The 13026-nt window shown below is 51.8% G+C and overlaps 1 protein-coding gene across 3 annotated transcripts in view; it reads right to left on the bottom strand.

The window, feature by feature from the left end:
- Positions 1–7427, bottom strand: part of TAF1 (TATA-box binding protein associated factor 1) — a 70984-nt gene extending 63557 nt beyond the window's left edge. For all 3 annotated transcript variants that reach the window (XM_038747864.1, XM_038747862.1, XM_038747863.1), the window contains exons 1-2: positions 7272–7427; positions 1599–1731 (exon numbers count right to left, since the gene is read on the bottom strand). In XM_038747864.1, the coding sequence (XP_038603792.1) occupies positions 1599–1731; positions 7272–7394 (256 nt within the window). In that variant the 5' untranslated portion in view covers positions 7395–7427. The remainder of the gene's footprint in view (positions 1–1598; positions 1732–7271) is intronic.
- Between the last annotated feature and the right edge of the window lie 5599 nt (positions 7428–13026).

Raw genomic sequence — 13026 nt, 5'->3', positions numbered from 1 at the left:
TCAGGAAGCACTCAATAAATACTACTACTACTAATAATAATGATGGCATTTGTTAAGCGCTTACTATGTGCAAAGCACTGTTCTAAGCACTGGGGGGATGCCAGGTAATCAGGCTGACCCACGTGGGTCTCACGGTCTTAATCCCCACTTTACAGATGAGGGAACTGAGGCAATTGAAATGAATTAAATATTCAATATTAAATGAATGGAAGTGGGGGGTTGGGAGAAGGGGTCTGGTTATTGTTCTAGCATCCTCTCCCAAGCGCTTAGGACAGTGCTTTGCACCCAGGAAGCACTCAATAAATACTACTACTACTAATAATAATGATGGCATTTGTTAAGCGTTTACTATGTGCAAAGCACTGTTCTAAGTGCTGGGGGGATGCCAGGTAATCAGGCTGTCCCACGCGGGGCTCACGGTCTTAATCCCCATTCCACAGATGAGGGAACTGAGGCAATTGAAATGAATTAAATATTCAATATTAAATGAATGGAAGTGGGGGGTTGGGAGAAGGGGTCTGGTTATTGTTCTATCATCCTCCCCCAAGCGCTTAGGACAGTGCTTCGTACCCAGGAAGCACTCAATAAATACTACTACTAATAATAATAATGGCATTTAAGCGCTTACTATGTGCAAAGCACTGTTCTAAGCGCTGGGGCGATGCCAGGTAATCAGGCTGTCCCACGTGGGGCTCACGGTCTTAATCCCCATTCCACAGATGAGGGAACTGAGGCAATTGAAATGAATTAAATATTCAATATTAAATGAATGGAAGTGGGGGGTTGGGAGAAGGGATCTGGTTATTGTTCTATCATCCTCCCCCAAGCGCTTAGGACAGTGTTTCGTACCCAGGAAGCACTCAATAAATACTACTACTAATAATAATAATGGCATTTGTTAAGCGCTTACTACGTGCAAAGCACTGTTCTAAGCGCTGGGGGGATGCCAGGTAATCAGGCTGTCCCACGTGGGGCTCACGGTCTTAATCCCCATTCTACAGATGAGGGAACTGAGGCAATTGAAATGAATTAAATATTCAATATTAAATGAATGGAAGTGGAGGGTTGGGAGAAGGGGTCTGGTTATTGTTCTAGCATCCTCCCCCAAGCGCTTAGGACAGTGCTTTGTACCCAGGAAGCACTCAATAAATACTACTACTAATAATAATAATGGCATTTAAGCGCTTACTATGTGCAAAGCACTGTTCTAAGCGCTGGGGGGATGCCACGTAATCAGGCTGACCCACGTGGGGCTCACGGTCTTAATCCCCATTCCACAGATGAGGGAACTGAGGCAATTGAAATGAATTAAATATTCAATATTAAATGAATGGAAGTGGGGGGTTGGGAGAAGGGATCTGGTTATTGTTCTATCATCCTCCCCCAAGCGCTTAGGACAGTGCTCTGCGCCCAGGAAGCGCTCAATAAATATGACTGAATGAGGGGGATGGGGAGGGAGCAGGGAGTGTGACTTGTTTATTGTACTGTCCTCTCCCAGGCGCTCAGTACGGTGCTCTGCCCCCAGTAAGCGCTCGATAAATACGACTGAATGGATGAAAGAAAGTGAGGGGGACGGGAAGGGATGGGCGGCCCCTCACCCTCCTCGTCCACGGGGGTCCTGTCGGGAGCGTCCTGGTCATCCTGGTCCTGGTCGTCCTGGCTGGCGGTGAGTTCGGTGATGAGGCTGCCCAGGCCCAGAGCCCCGAGGCCCGCCAGGTGCTTCTTGCATTCCTGAAACCGGACGGCGTTCATTTAATTCGTTCAGTCGTACGTACTGAACGCTTCCCGCGGGCAGAGCGCCGGACTAAGCGCTTGGGAGGGGGCGGTACAACAACAAACGGGCACATTCCCTGCCCACGGGGAGCTGATCGTCTGGGGGGGGGAGACGGGCAGGAAGAGAAAGAAAGAAACGAGGGCGGGGGACGTAGGGGGTGCGGGGCTGGGAAGGGGGATGAAGAAGGGGAGCGAGTCGGGGCGACGTGGAAGGGAGGGGGAGATAACAATAATAATAATAATAATAATAATGGCATTTGTTAAGCGCTTACTATGTGCAAAGCACTGTTCTAAGCGCTGGGGAGGATACACGGTGATCCCCAGCCCACGTCATCCCCTGGCCTGGAATGCCCTCCCTCCCCACATCTGCCAAGCTCGCTCTCTTCCTCCCTTCAAGGCCCTACTGAGAGCTCACCTCCTCCAGGAGGCCTTCCCAGACTGAGCCCCCTCCTTCCTCTCCCCCTCCACTCCCTCCCGACCCCCCCGCCTTACCTCCGTCCCCTCCCCACAGCACCAGTATATATGTATATGTGTTTGTATGTATTTATCACTCTATTTTATTTGTACATATTTATTCTATTTATTTTATTTTGTTAATATGTTTTGTTTTGTTCTCTGTCTCCCCCTTCTAGACTGTGAGCCCACTGTTGGGTAGGGACTGTCTCTATATGGTGCCAACTTGTACTTCCCAAGCGCTTAGTACAGTGGTCTGCACACAGTAAGCGCTCAATAAATACGACTGAATGAATGAATGAACGAATAAGGTTGTCCTGCTTGGGGCTCACAGTCTTCATCCCCATTTTACAGATGAGGTAACCGAGGCCCAGAGAAGTGAAGTGACTTGCCCACAGTCCCACAGCTGACAATTGGCGGAGCCGGGATTTGAACCCATGACCTCCGACTCCAAAGCCCGGGCTCTTTCCAAGGAGCCACGCTGAAAGGGAGGCTTCGTCAGGGAAGGCCTCCTGGAGGAGATGGGCCTTCTAGACTGTGAGCCCACTGTTGGGTAGGGACTGTCTCTGTGTGTTGCCAACTTGGACTTCCCAAGCGCTCAGTCCAGTGCTCCGCACACAGTGAGCGCTCAATAAAGACGACTGATTGATTCAGCAAGGCTTGGAAGAGGGGGAGAGTCACTGTCTGTGGGATTTGAAGGGGGAGAGCGTGCAGGATGGGGGTGAGGGGTCGGCGGTGAGACAGACGAGACGGAGGGTCGGCGAGAAGGTTATTATGAGAGGAGCAGAGCGGGTGGGCTGGAGTACGAAAGTGGCGAAGTGAGGTAGGATGGGGCCAGGGTGACGAGTTTTTGTCCGATGCGGAGGTGGTCTCTCTGATCTCCCATCCTCGTGTCTCTCTCCACTTCAATCCATACTTCATGCTGCTGCCCGGATTGTCTTTGTCCAGAAACGCTCTGGGCATATCACTCCCCTCCTCAAAAACCTCCAATGGCTACCGATCAATCTGCGCATCAGGCAGAAACTCCTCACCCTGGGCTTCAAGGCTGTCCATCCCCTCGCCCCCTCCTACCTCACCTCCCTTCTCTCCTTCTCCAGCCCAGCCCGCACCCTCCGCTCCTCTGCCGCTAATCTCCTCACTGTACCTTGTTCTCGCCTGTCCCGCCATTGACCCCCGGCCCACATCATCCCCCGGGCCCGGAATGCCCTCCCTCTGCCCCTCCGCCAAGCTAGCTCTCTTCCTCCCTTCAAGGCCCTGCTGAGAGCTCACCTCCTCCAGGGGGCCTTCCCAGACTGAGCCCCTTCCTTCCTCTCCTCCTCGTCCCCCTCTCCATCCCCCCCATCTTACCTCCTTCCCTTCCCCACAGCACCTGTATATATGTATATATGGTTGTACATATTTATTACTCTTTATTTATTTATTTATTTTGCTTGTACATTTCTATCCTATTTATTTTATTTTGTTGGTATGTTTGGTTTTGTTCTCTGTCTCCCCCTTTTAGACTGTGAGCCCACTGTTGGGTAGGGACTGTCTCTATGTATTGCCAATTTGTACTTCCCAAGCGCTTAGTACAGTGCTCTGCACATAGTAAGCGCTCAATAAATACAATTGATTGATTGATTGATTGGACGGGCAACCACGGGAGTTTTGAGAGGACGAAGGAGACAAGTCCTGAACGTTTCTGTAGAAAAATGACGCGGGCGGCAGAGAGAAGTCTGGAGCGGGGAGAGCCGGGAGGCTGGGAGATGATCAAGGCGGGATCGGTTGAGTGATCGCATTAACGTGGCGGCAGTTTGGACGGAGAGGGAGGATTTGGGACTCCGTCGTCCGTACAGCCCGGACTTTGCTCTGTTGCTTGGATCATTTTCCACAAAAACATTCAGTCCGTGTCTCCTCGAGACGCTCCGGCGGTTGCCCGGCCACACAGGAAGCGCTTAACAAATATCACCGTTATTATTATTGCATCCCCCCAGCGCTTAGAACAGTGCTTTGCGCACAATAAGCGCTTAAAAAATACCACCGTTATTATTATCGTACCCTCCCAGCGCTTAGAACAGTGCTTTGCACACAGTAAGCGCTTCACAAATACCACCATTATTATTATATCCCCCCAGTGCTTAGAACAGTGCTTTGCGCACAATAAGCGCTTAACAAATACCACCATTATTATTATTGTATCCCCCAGCGCTTAGCACAGTGCTTAGCACACAGTGAGTGCTTAACAAATACCACCACTATTATTATTGTATCCCCCCCAGTGCCTAGAACAGTGCTTTGCACACAGTAAGTGCTTAAAAAATACCACCATTATTATTATTGTATTCCCCCAGCGCTTAGAACAGTGCTTTGCACATAGTAAGCGCTTAACAAATACCACCATTATTATTATTGTATCCCCCCAGCACTTAGAACAGTGCTTTGTGCACAATAAGCACCTAAAAAATACCACCATTATTATTATCGTATCCTCCCGGCGCTTAGAACAGTGATTTGCACACAGTAAGCGCTTAACAAATACCACCATTATTATTATCGTATCCCCCTGGCACTTAGAACAGTGCTTTGCACACAGTAAGCGCTTAACAAATACCACCATTATTATTATTCTATCCCCCTGGCGCTTAGCACAGTTCTTAGCACACAGTAAGTGCTTAACAAATACCACCATTATTATTACTGTAACCCCCCCAGTGCTTAGAACAGGGCTTTGCACACAGTAAGCGCTTAAAAAATACCACCATTATTATTATTGTATCCCCCCAGCGCTTAGAACAGTGCTTTGCGCACCATAAGCGCTTAAAAAATACCACCGTTATTACTATCGTATCCCCCCAGCGCTTAGAACAGTGCTTTGCACCCAGTAAGCGCTTAACAAATACCACCATTATTATTATTGTATCCCCCCCGGCGTTTAGCACAGTGCTTGGCACGTAGTAAGCGCTTAACAAATACCAACATTATTAGTAGGAGTAGTAGTTAAGGGCTATGTGGGCTGGGATGCGAACCCCGGTGTCCTCTCATTCATTCATTCATTCAATCGCATTTACTGAGCGCTTACTGTGTGCAGAGCACTGTACTAAGCGCTTGGGAAGTCCAAGTCGGCAACCTATAGAGCCAGTCCCTACCCAACAGCGGGCTCAGAGTCTAGAAGCAGCGTGGCTCAGTGGAAAGAGTTGTACATATTTATTCTATTTTATTTTGTTAATCTGTTTTGTTTTGTCGCCTGTATCCCCCTTCTAGACTGTGAGCCCGCTGTTGGGTAGGGACCGTCTCTAGATGTTGCCAACTTGGACTTCCCCAGCGCTTAGTACAGTGCTCTGCACACGGTAAGCGCTCAATAAATACGATTGAATGAATGAATGAAAGAGTCAGAGGTCATGGGTTCGAATCCCAGCACCCGCACTTGTTGGCTGGGTGACTTTGGGTGAGTCATTTAATAATAATAATAATAATGGCATTTATTAAGCGTTTACTATGTGCAAAGCACCGTTCTAAGCGCTGGGGAGGTTACAAGGTGATCAGGTTGCCCCAAAGGGGGCTCACAGTCTTCATCCCCATTATCCAGATGAGGGAACTGAGGCCCAGAGAAGTGAAGTGACTTGTCCGATGTCATCCAGCTGACAGGTGGCGGAGCCGGGATTTGAACCCATGACCTCTGACTCCAAAGCCCGGGCTCTTTTCCACTGAGCCACGCTGCTTCTCATTTAACTTCTCTGCGCCTCAGTTACCTCAGCTGCAAAATGGGGATGAAGATTGGGGGCCCCATGTGGGACAACCTGGTCGCCTTGTATCAATCAATTGTATTTATTGAGCGCTTACTGTGTGCAGAGCACTGTACTAAGCGCTTGGGAAGGACAAGTGGGCAACAAAGAGAGACGATCCCTACCCAACAGTGGGCTCACAGTCTAAAAGGGGGAGACAGAGAACAAAACCCAACATATTAACAAAATAAAATAGAATAGATATGTACAAGTAAAATAAATAGAGTAATAAATATGTACTAACATATATACAGGTGCTGTGGGGAAGGGAAGGAGGTAAACCGGGGGGATGGAGAGGGGGACGAGGGGGAGAGGAAGGAGGAGGACTCAGTCTGGGAATCAATCAATCGCATTTATTGAGCGCTTACTGTGTGCAGAGCACTGTACTAAGCGCTTGGCACTGTACTGTACTACTGTACTTGGCACTCTCCATCCCCCTCATCTTACCTCCTTCCCTTCCCCACAACACCTGTATATATGTATAAATGTTTGTACATATTTATTACACTAATTATTTATTTATCTTACTTGTACATATCTATTCTATTTATTTTGTTAGTATGTTTGGTTTTGTTCTCTGTCTCCCCCTTTTTAGACTGTTAGCCCACTGCTGGGTAGGGACCGTCTCTCTATGTTGCCGACTTGGACTTCCCAAGCGCTTAGTACAGTGCTCTGCACACAGTAAGCGCTCAATAAGTACGATTGATTGATTGAGGGGGAGAGGAAGGAGGGGGCTCAGTCTGGGAATCAATCAATCAATCGTATTTATTGAGCGCTTACTGTGTGCAGAGCAATCAATCAATCGTATTTATTGAGCGCTTCCTGTGTGCAGAGCACTGTACTAAGCGCTTAGGAAGTCCAAGTTGGCAACATTTAGAGACGGTCCCTACCCAACAGTGGGCTCACAGTCTAAAAGGGGGAGGCAGAGGACAAAACCAAACACACTAACAAAATAAAACAGATATGTACAAGTAAAATAGAGTAATAAATATGTACACTGCACTAAGCGCTTGAGGACTGTACTTAGCGCTTGGCACTGTACTAAGCGCTTGGGAAGGCCTCCTGGAGGAGGTGAGCTCAGTGCTTTGCACGTAGTAAGCGCTTAATTAATGCCACCATTACTATTATTATTATTAGAAAGGGGAGACGACCAAAACAAAGCATATTAGGAAAATAAGATCAATGGAAGAGCGATAGTGCTGGCCGCCTCCCGGCATCCCTGCCCTCTCCTCAGCCCTTGACCAAACTCTGTCCCTCCCAGAAGCCTCCGCGGCGGCCCCTCACCTTGTCCAGCACGCTCTCCCCCTCCAACTGGCCCGACTCGTTGATGTTCCCGAAGAGGAAGCCGGCCAGGGAGAAGGGGCCGCCCCCGCCGCCCGAGTCCTCGTCGCTGTCCGAGTCCGACATGACGCCGCCGACGACGAGGAGGACGACGACGGACCGAACCTTCCTCCGCCGGCCCCGCCGGGCCCGGGTCCCCGGGCTGACGGGGGCGGCGGCCTGATTGGACAGAATTGAAGGACGGAGGGCGGTGATTGGCTGCGCCGCCGGGGGGCGGGACTACGCAGGCGCAGCAGGGCGGGGACAGAAGCTGCCGCCCCACCCCCCAACTCTGCACATGCGTGTTCCCTCAGGATGGCGCGAGCCCAGAAAGGGGAGGGGGCCGCCGCCCCCCCGCGCATGCGTTTTCCCTCACGACGGCGCGCGCCCGGGGGGGGGGGTCGTGTCCCCGCGCATGCGTTTTCCCTCACAATGGCACGCACCAAGAAGGGGAGGGGCGCCATCCGCCCGCGCATGCGTTTTCCCTCACGATGGCGCGAGCCCAGAAACGGGGGGGCGCCATCCCCCCCCCCGCGCATGCGTCTTCCCTCAGGATGGCGCGAGCCCAGAAAGGGAGGGGGGCGCGCGACGTCCCCCCGCGCATGCGTTTTCCCTCACGATGGCGCGCGCCCAGAAGGGGGGTGGTGCCGTCCCTCAGCGCATGCGTTTTCCCTCATGATAGCGCGCGCCCAGAAAGGGCGGTGGCGCCGTCCCTCCGCGCATGCGTTTTCCCTCATGATGGCGCGCGCCCAAAAGGGGGGGAGGGCGCCGTCCCCCCGCGCATGCGTATTCCCTCACGATGGCGCGCGCCCAGAAAGGGGGGGCCGTCCCCCCACGCATTCATTCATTCAATCGTATTTATTGAGCGATTACTGTGTGCAGAGCACTGTACTAAGCGCTTGGGAAGTACAAGTTTGCAACATGAGGTTTCCCTCACGGTGGCGCGCGCCCTGAAAGGGAGGGGGGGGCGCTGTCCCCCGCGCATGCGTTTTCCCTCACGATGGCGCGCGCACAGAAGGGGGGGGGTCGTCCCCCCGCGCATGCGTTTTCCCTCACGATGGCGCGCGCCCAGGAAAGGGGAGGGGGCGCCGTCTCCCCGCGCATGCGTCTTTCCTCACGATGGCGCGCGCCCAGAAAAGGGAGGGGGGGGGTCGTCCCCCCGCGCATGCGTTTTCCCTCACGATGGCGCGCGCCCTGAAAGGGGGGGGGGGGGCCCGTCTCCCCGCGCATGCGTCTTTCCTCACGATGGCGCGTGCCCAGAAAAGGGGAGGGGGCGCCGTCCCCCCGCGCATGCGTTTTTCCTCACGACGGCGCGCGCCCACAAAATGGGGGGGGGAACCGTCCCCCCGCGCATGCGTTTTCCCTCACGTTGGCGCGCGCCCAGAAAGCGGGGGGGGGGGGGTGTTGCCGTCCCCCCGCGCATGCGTATTCCCTCACGATGGCGCGCGCCCTGAAAGGGAGGGGGCGCCGTCCCCCCGCGCATGCGTTTTCCCTCACGTTGGCGCGCGCCCAGAAATGGAGGGGTGCCGTCCCCCCGCGCATGCGTTTTCCCTCACGATGGCGCGCGCCCTGAAAAGGGGGGGGGGGGGCCGTCTCCCCGCGCATGCGTCTTTCCTCACGATGGCGCGTGCCCAGAAAAGGGGAGGGGGCGCCGTCCCCCCGCGCATGCGTTTTTCCTCACGACGGCTCGCGCCCACAAAATGGGGGGGGGAAACCGTCCCCCCGCGCATGCGTTTTCCCTCACGTTGGCGCTCGCCCAGAAAGCGGGGGGCGGGGGTGTTGCCGTCCCCCCGCGCATGCGTATTCCCTCACGATGGCGCGCGCCCTGAAAGGGAGGGGGCGCCGTCCCCCCGCGCATGCGTTTTCCCTCACGTTGGCGCGCGCCCAGAAATGGAGGGGTGCCGTCCCCCCGCGCATGCGTATTCCCTCACGATTGCGCGCGCCGAGAGAGGAGGCGGTGGCGTCGAGCCAGTAGCCTCCCGGTTGTGTCACGTGCGGCTCGGCGGACGGAGCCCCGGCTCGGGAGTCAAAGGTCCTGGGTTCTAATCCTGACACCGCCGCTTGTCAGCTGGGTGACTTTGGGCCAGTCACTTCACTTCTCTGGGCCTCAGTGACCTCATCTGGAAAATGGGGATGAAGCCCGTGAGCCCCATGTGGGACAACCTGAACACCTTGTATCCCCCCCCCAGCGCTTAGAACAGTGCTTGGCACATAGTGAGCGCTTAACAAATGCCATCATTAATTAATGAATGTGACTTTCCTGACTGGGCCGTTGAGTGGGGGGAACATTTCCGGTCCAGCTGTCAGAGGGGCCTGCTAACGTTAACAGCAGCAGGAGAAGGATAAAAAATAATATTAACAAATAATTGTGGGGGTTCTTAAGCCCTTACTGTGGACGAAGCACTATTCTAAGCCCTGGGGTAATAATAATAATGATTATTATTACTTTTTGTAATAATAATGATTATTATTACTTGTTAAGTGCCAAGCACTGTTGCCAAGCCCTGTTCTAAGCGCTGGGATAGATACAATAATAATAATAATGGCATTTATTAAGCGCTTACTATGTGCAAAGCACTGTTCTAAGTGGTGGGGAGGTTACAAGGTGATCAGGTTGTCCCACATGGCCTCATCCCCATTTTCCAGATGAGGTCACTGAGGCCCAGAGAAGTGAAGTGACTTGCCCAAAGTCACACAGCTGTCGAGTGATGAGGTCAGAATTAGAACCCACAACCTCTGACTCCCAAGCCTGGGCTCTTTCCACTAAACCACACTTATTCATTCAATCGGATTTACTGAGCGCTTACTATGGGCAGGGCGCTGGACTAAACTTTTGGGAGAGGGCAATACAACAACAAACAGTATCATCGTTGTGGGCAGGGAAGGTGCCTATTCATTCATTCAATCGTATTTATTGAGCACTTACTGTGTGCAGAGCACTGTACTAAGCGCTTGGGAAGCACAAGCCTACCAATTTTGTCCTATTGTAATAATAATTATGGTATTTATTAAGCACTTGGGAAGTGGCGTGGCCCGGGCCTGGGTGTCGGGAGGTCCTGGGTTCTAATTCCGGCTCCGCCACTTGTCTGCTGTGTGACCTTGGGCAAGTCACTTTACTTCTCTGGGCCTCACTTCCCTCATCTGTAAAATGGGGTTGGGGAGTGTGAGCCCCACAGGGGACAGGGACTGAGTCCAACCTGATTTGCTTGGATCCAGCGCTTAGCACAGTGCCTGGCACACAGTAAGCACTTAGTCGCTATTATTCAATAAATGCCATTAATTAGCATTTACAAAGTGGAAGGTTGGTTCTGAAATGGGAGTAGTGGAAAATATAAGGGAAAGGCCTCAATCAATCATTGGTATTTATTGAGCGTTTATTATGCGTTAAACACTGTTCTAAGCGCCCAGATGGGTACAAGTTAATTAGGTCGGAAAAGGTCCCTGTCCCTCATGGGCTCACGGTCTAAGTGTGTACAAAGCACTGTACTAAGCGCTTGGGAGAGTCCAGTACAACAGTCGGTAGACGCGATGTCAGCTCACCAAGGGAAAGGCCCTGAGGGTTAAGGAGAGATGTGATGGCAGAGGGCAGGAAACGTGTCTCCTAGTTCTGTTGTGTTGTCCTCTCCCAAGCGCTTAGTACAGTGCTGTGCGCCCAGTAAGCGCTCAATAATGATAGTAATGATGGGATTTATCATTTATTAGAGAAGCAGCATGGCTTATTGGAAAGAGCCTGGGCTTTGGAGTCAGAGGTCATGGGTTCAAATTCCGCTCCGCCACTTGCCAGCTGTGTGACTTTCGGCAAGTCACTTCACTTCTCTGGGCCTCAGTTCCCTCATCTGTAAAATGGGGATTAAGACTGTGAGCCCCACGTGGGACAACCGGATCACCTTGTATCCCCCCAGTGTATAGAACATAGTAAGCGCTTAACAAATACCATCATTATTATTAAGTGCTTACTGTGTGCCAAGCACTGTTCTAAGCACTGGGGAGGTTACAAGGTGATCAGGTGGTCCCACAGGGGGCTCACAGTATTAATCCCCATTTTACAGATGAGGTAACTGAGGCCCAGAGAAGTGAAGTGACTTGCCCGAAGTCACACAGCTGATCCAGAATTTAAACCCATTATCTCTAACTCCAAAGCCCGGGCTCTTTCATTCACTCGTATTTAGTGAGCGCTTACTGCGTGCAGAGCACTGTACTAAGCGCTTGGGAAGTACAAGTTGGCAACATCTAGAGACGGTCCCTACCCAACGACGGGCTCACAAGCCACGCCGCTTCTCTACGAATTATTGAAGGAGGGCGTGAGTGTGAGGTAATAATAACAATCACGGTATTTAAGTGCTTACTATGTGCCAAGCACTGTTCTAAGCATTGGGGGGATACCAGGTCATCAGGTTGTCCCACGTGGGGCTCACGGTCTTCATCCCCATTTTCCAGATGAGAACTGAGGCCCAGAGAAATGAAGCAGAGTGACATGCCCAAGGTCACACAGCAGACAAGTGGCAGCAGATGGGAGGTAAGAGGGAGGAGGATGAAGCAGGTGAGTGGGTTGGTTTCAGAGGAACAGAGGGTGTGAGTTGGGGTGTAGTGGGAGAGGAGTGCAGATAAATAAACCCTGTGTAGGCAGGGACCCTCTCTCTTTAATGATGGCATTTGTTAAGCGCTTACTATGTGCCGAGCACTGTTCTAAGCGCTGGGGGGGGATACAAGTTCATCAGGTTGTCCCACATGGGGCACACAGTCTTCACCCCCCTTTTCCAGATGAGGGAACTGAGGCCCAGAGAAGCAGCGTGGCTCAGTGGAGAAGAGCCCGGGCTTTGGGGTCAGAGGTCGTGGGTTCGAACCCCCCGTTCCGCCAATTGTCAGCTGTGTGACTCTGGGCAAGTCACTTCACTTCTCTGGGCCTCAGTTACCTCATCTGGAAAATGGGGATTGAGACTGTGAGCCCCACGTGGGACAACCTGGTCACCCTGTAACCTCCCCAGTGCTGAGAACAGTGCTTTGCGCGTAGTAAGTGCTTAATAAATGCCATTATTATTATTATTATTATTAAGTGACCTGCCCAAAGTCCCACAGCTGATAACATATTTATTACTCTATTTATTTATTTATTTATTTATTTATTTTACTTGTACAGTTCTATCCTATTTATTTTATTTTGTTGGTATGTTTGGTTCTGTTCTCTGTCTCCCCCTTTTAGACTGTGAGCCCACTGTTGGGTAGGGACTGTCTCTATGTGTTGCCAATCTGTACTTCCCAAGCGCTTAGTACAGTGCTCTGCACATAGTAAGTGCTCAATAAATACAACTGATTGATTGATTGATTGATAAGTGGCAGAGCAGGGATTAGAAACCATGACAGCATGGCTCAGTGGAAAGAGCCTGGACTTTGGAGTCAGAGGTCATGGGTTCAAATCCCGGCTCTGCCAAATGTAGGCTGTGTGACTTTGGGCCAGTCACTTCACTTCTCTGTGCCTCAGTTACCTCATCTGTAAAATGGGAATGAAGACTGTGAGCCCCCTTTGGGACAACCTGACCACCTTGTAACCTCCCCAACCCTTGGAACAGTGCTTTGCACATAGTAAGCGCTTAATTATTATTGTAATACTGTACTAAGCGCTTGGGAAGTACAACTCGGCAACACATAGAGACAGTCCCTACCCAACAGCGGGCTCACAGTCTGTGCCTCAGTTACCTCCATCTGTAAAATGGGGATGAAG

The sequence above is a fragment of the Tachyglossus aculeatus genome, chromosome 6 (genome assembly GCF_015852505.1).
Source record: "Tachyglossus aculeatus isolate mTacAcu1 chromosome 6, mTacAcu1.pri, whole genome shotgun sequence".
In the NCBI taxonomy this organism is placed as follows: Eukaryota; Metazoa; Chordata; class Mammalia; order Monotremata; family Tachyglossidae; genus Tachyglossus; species Tachyglossus aculeatus.
This window is presented reverse-complemented; position numbering and strand designations above follow the sequence as displayed.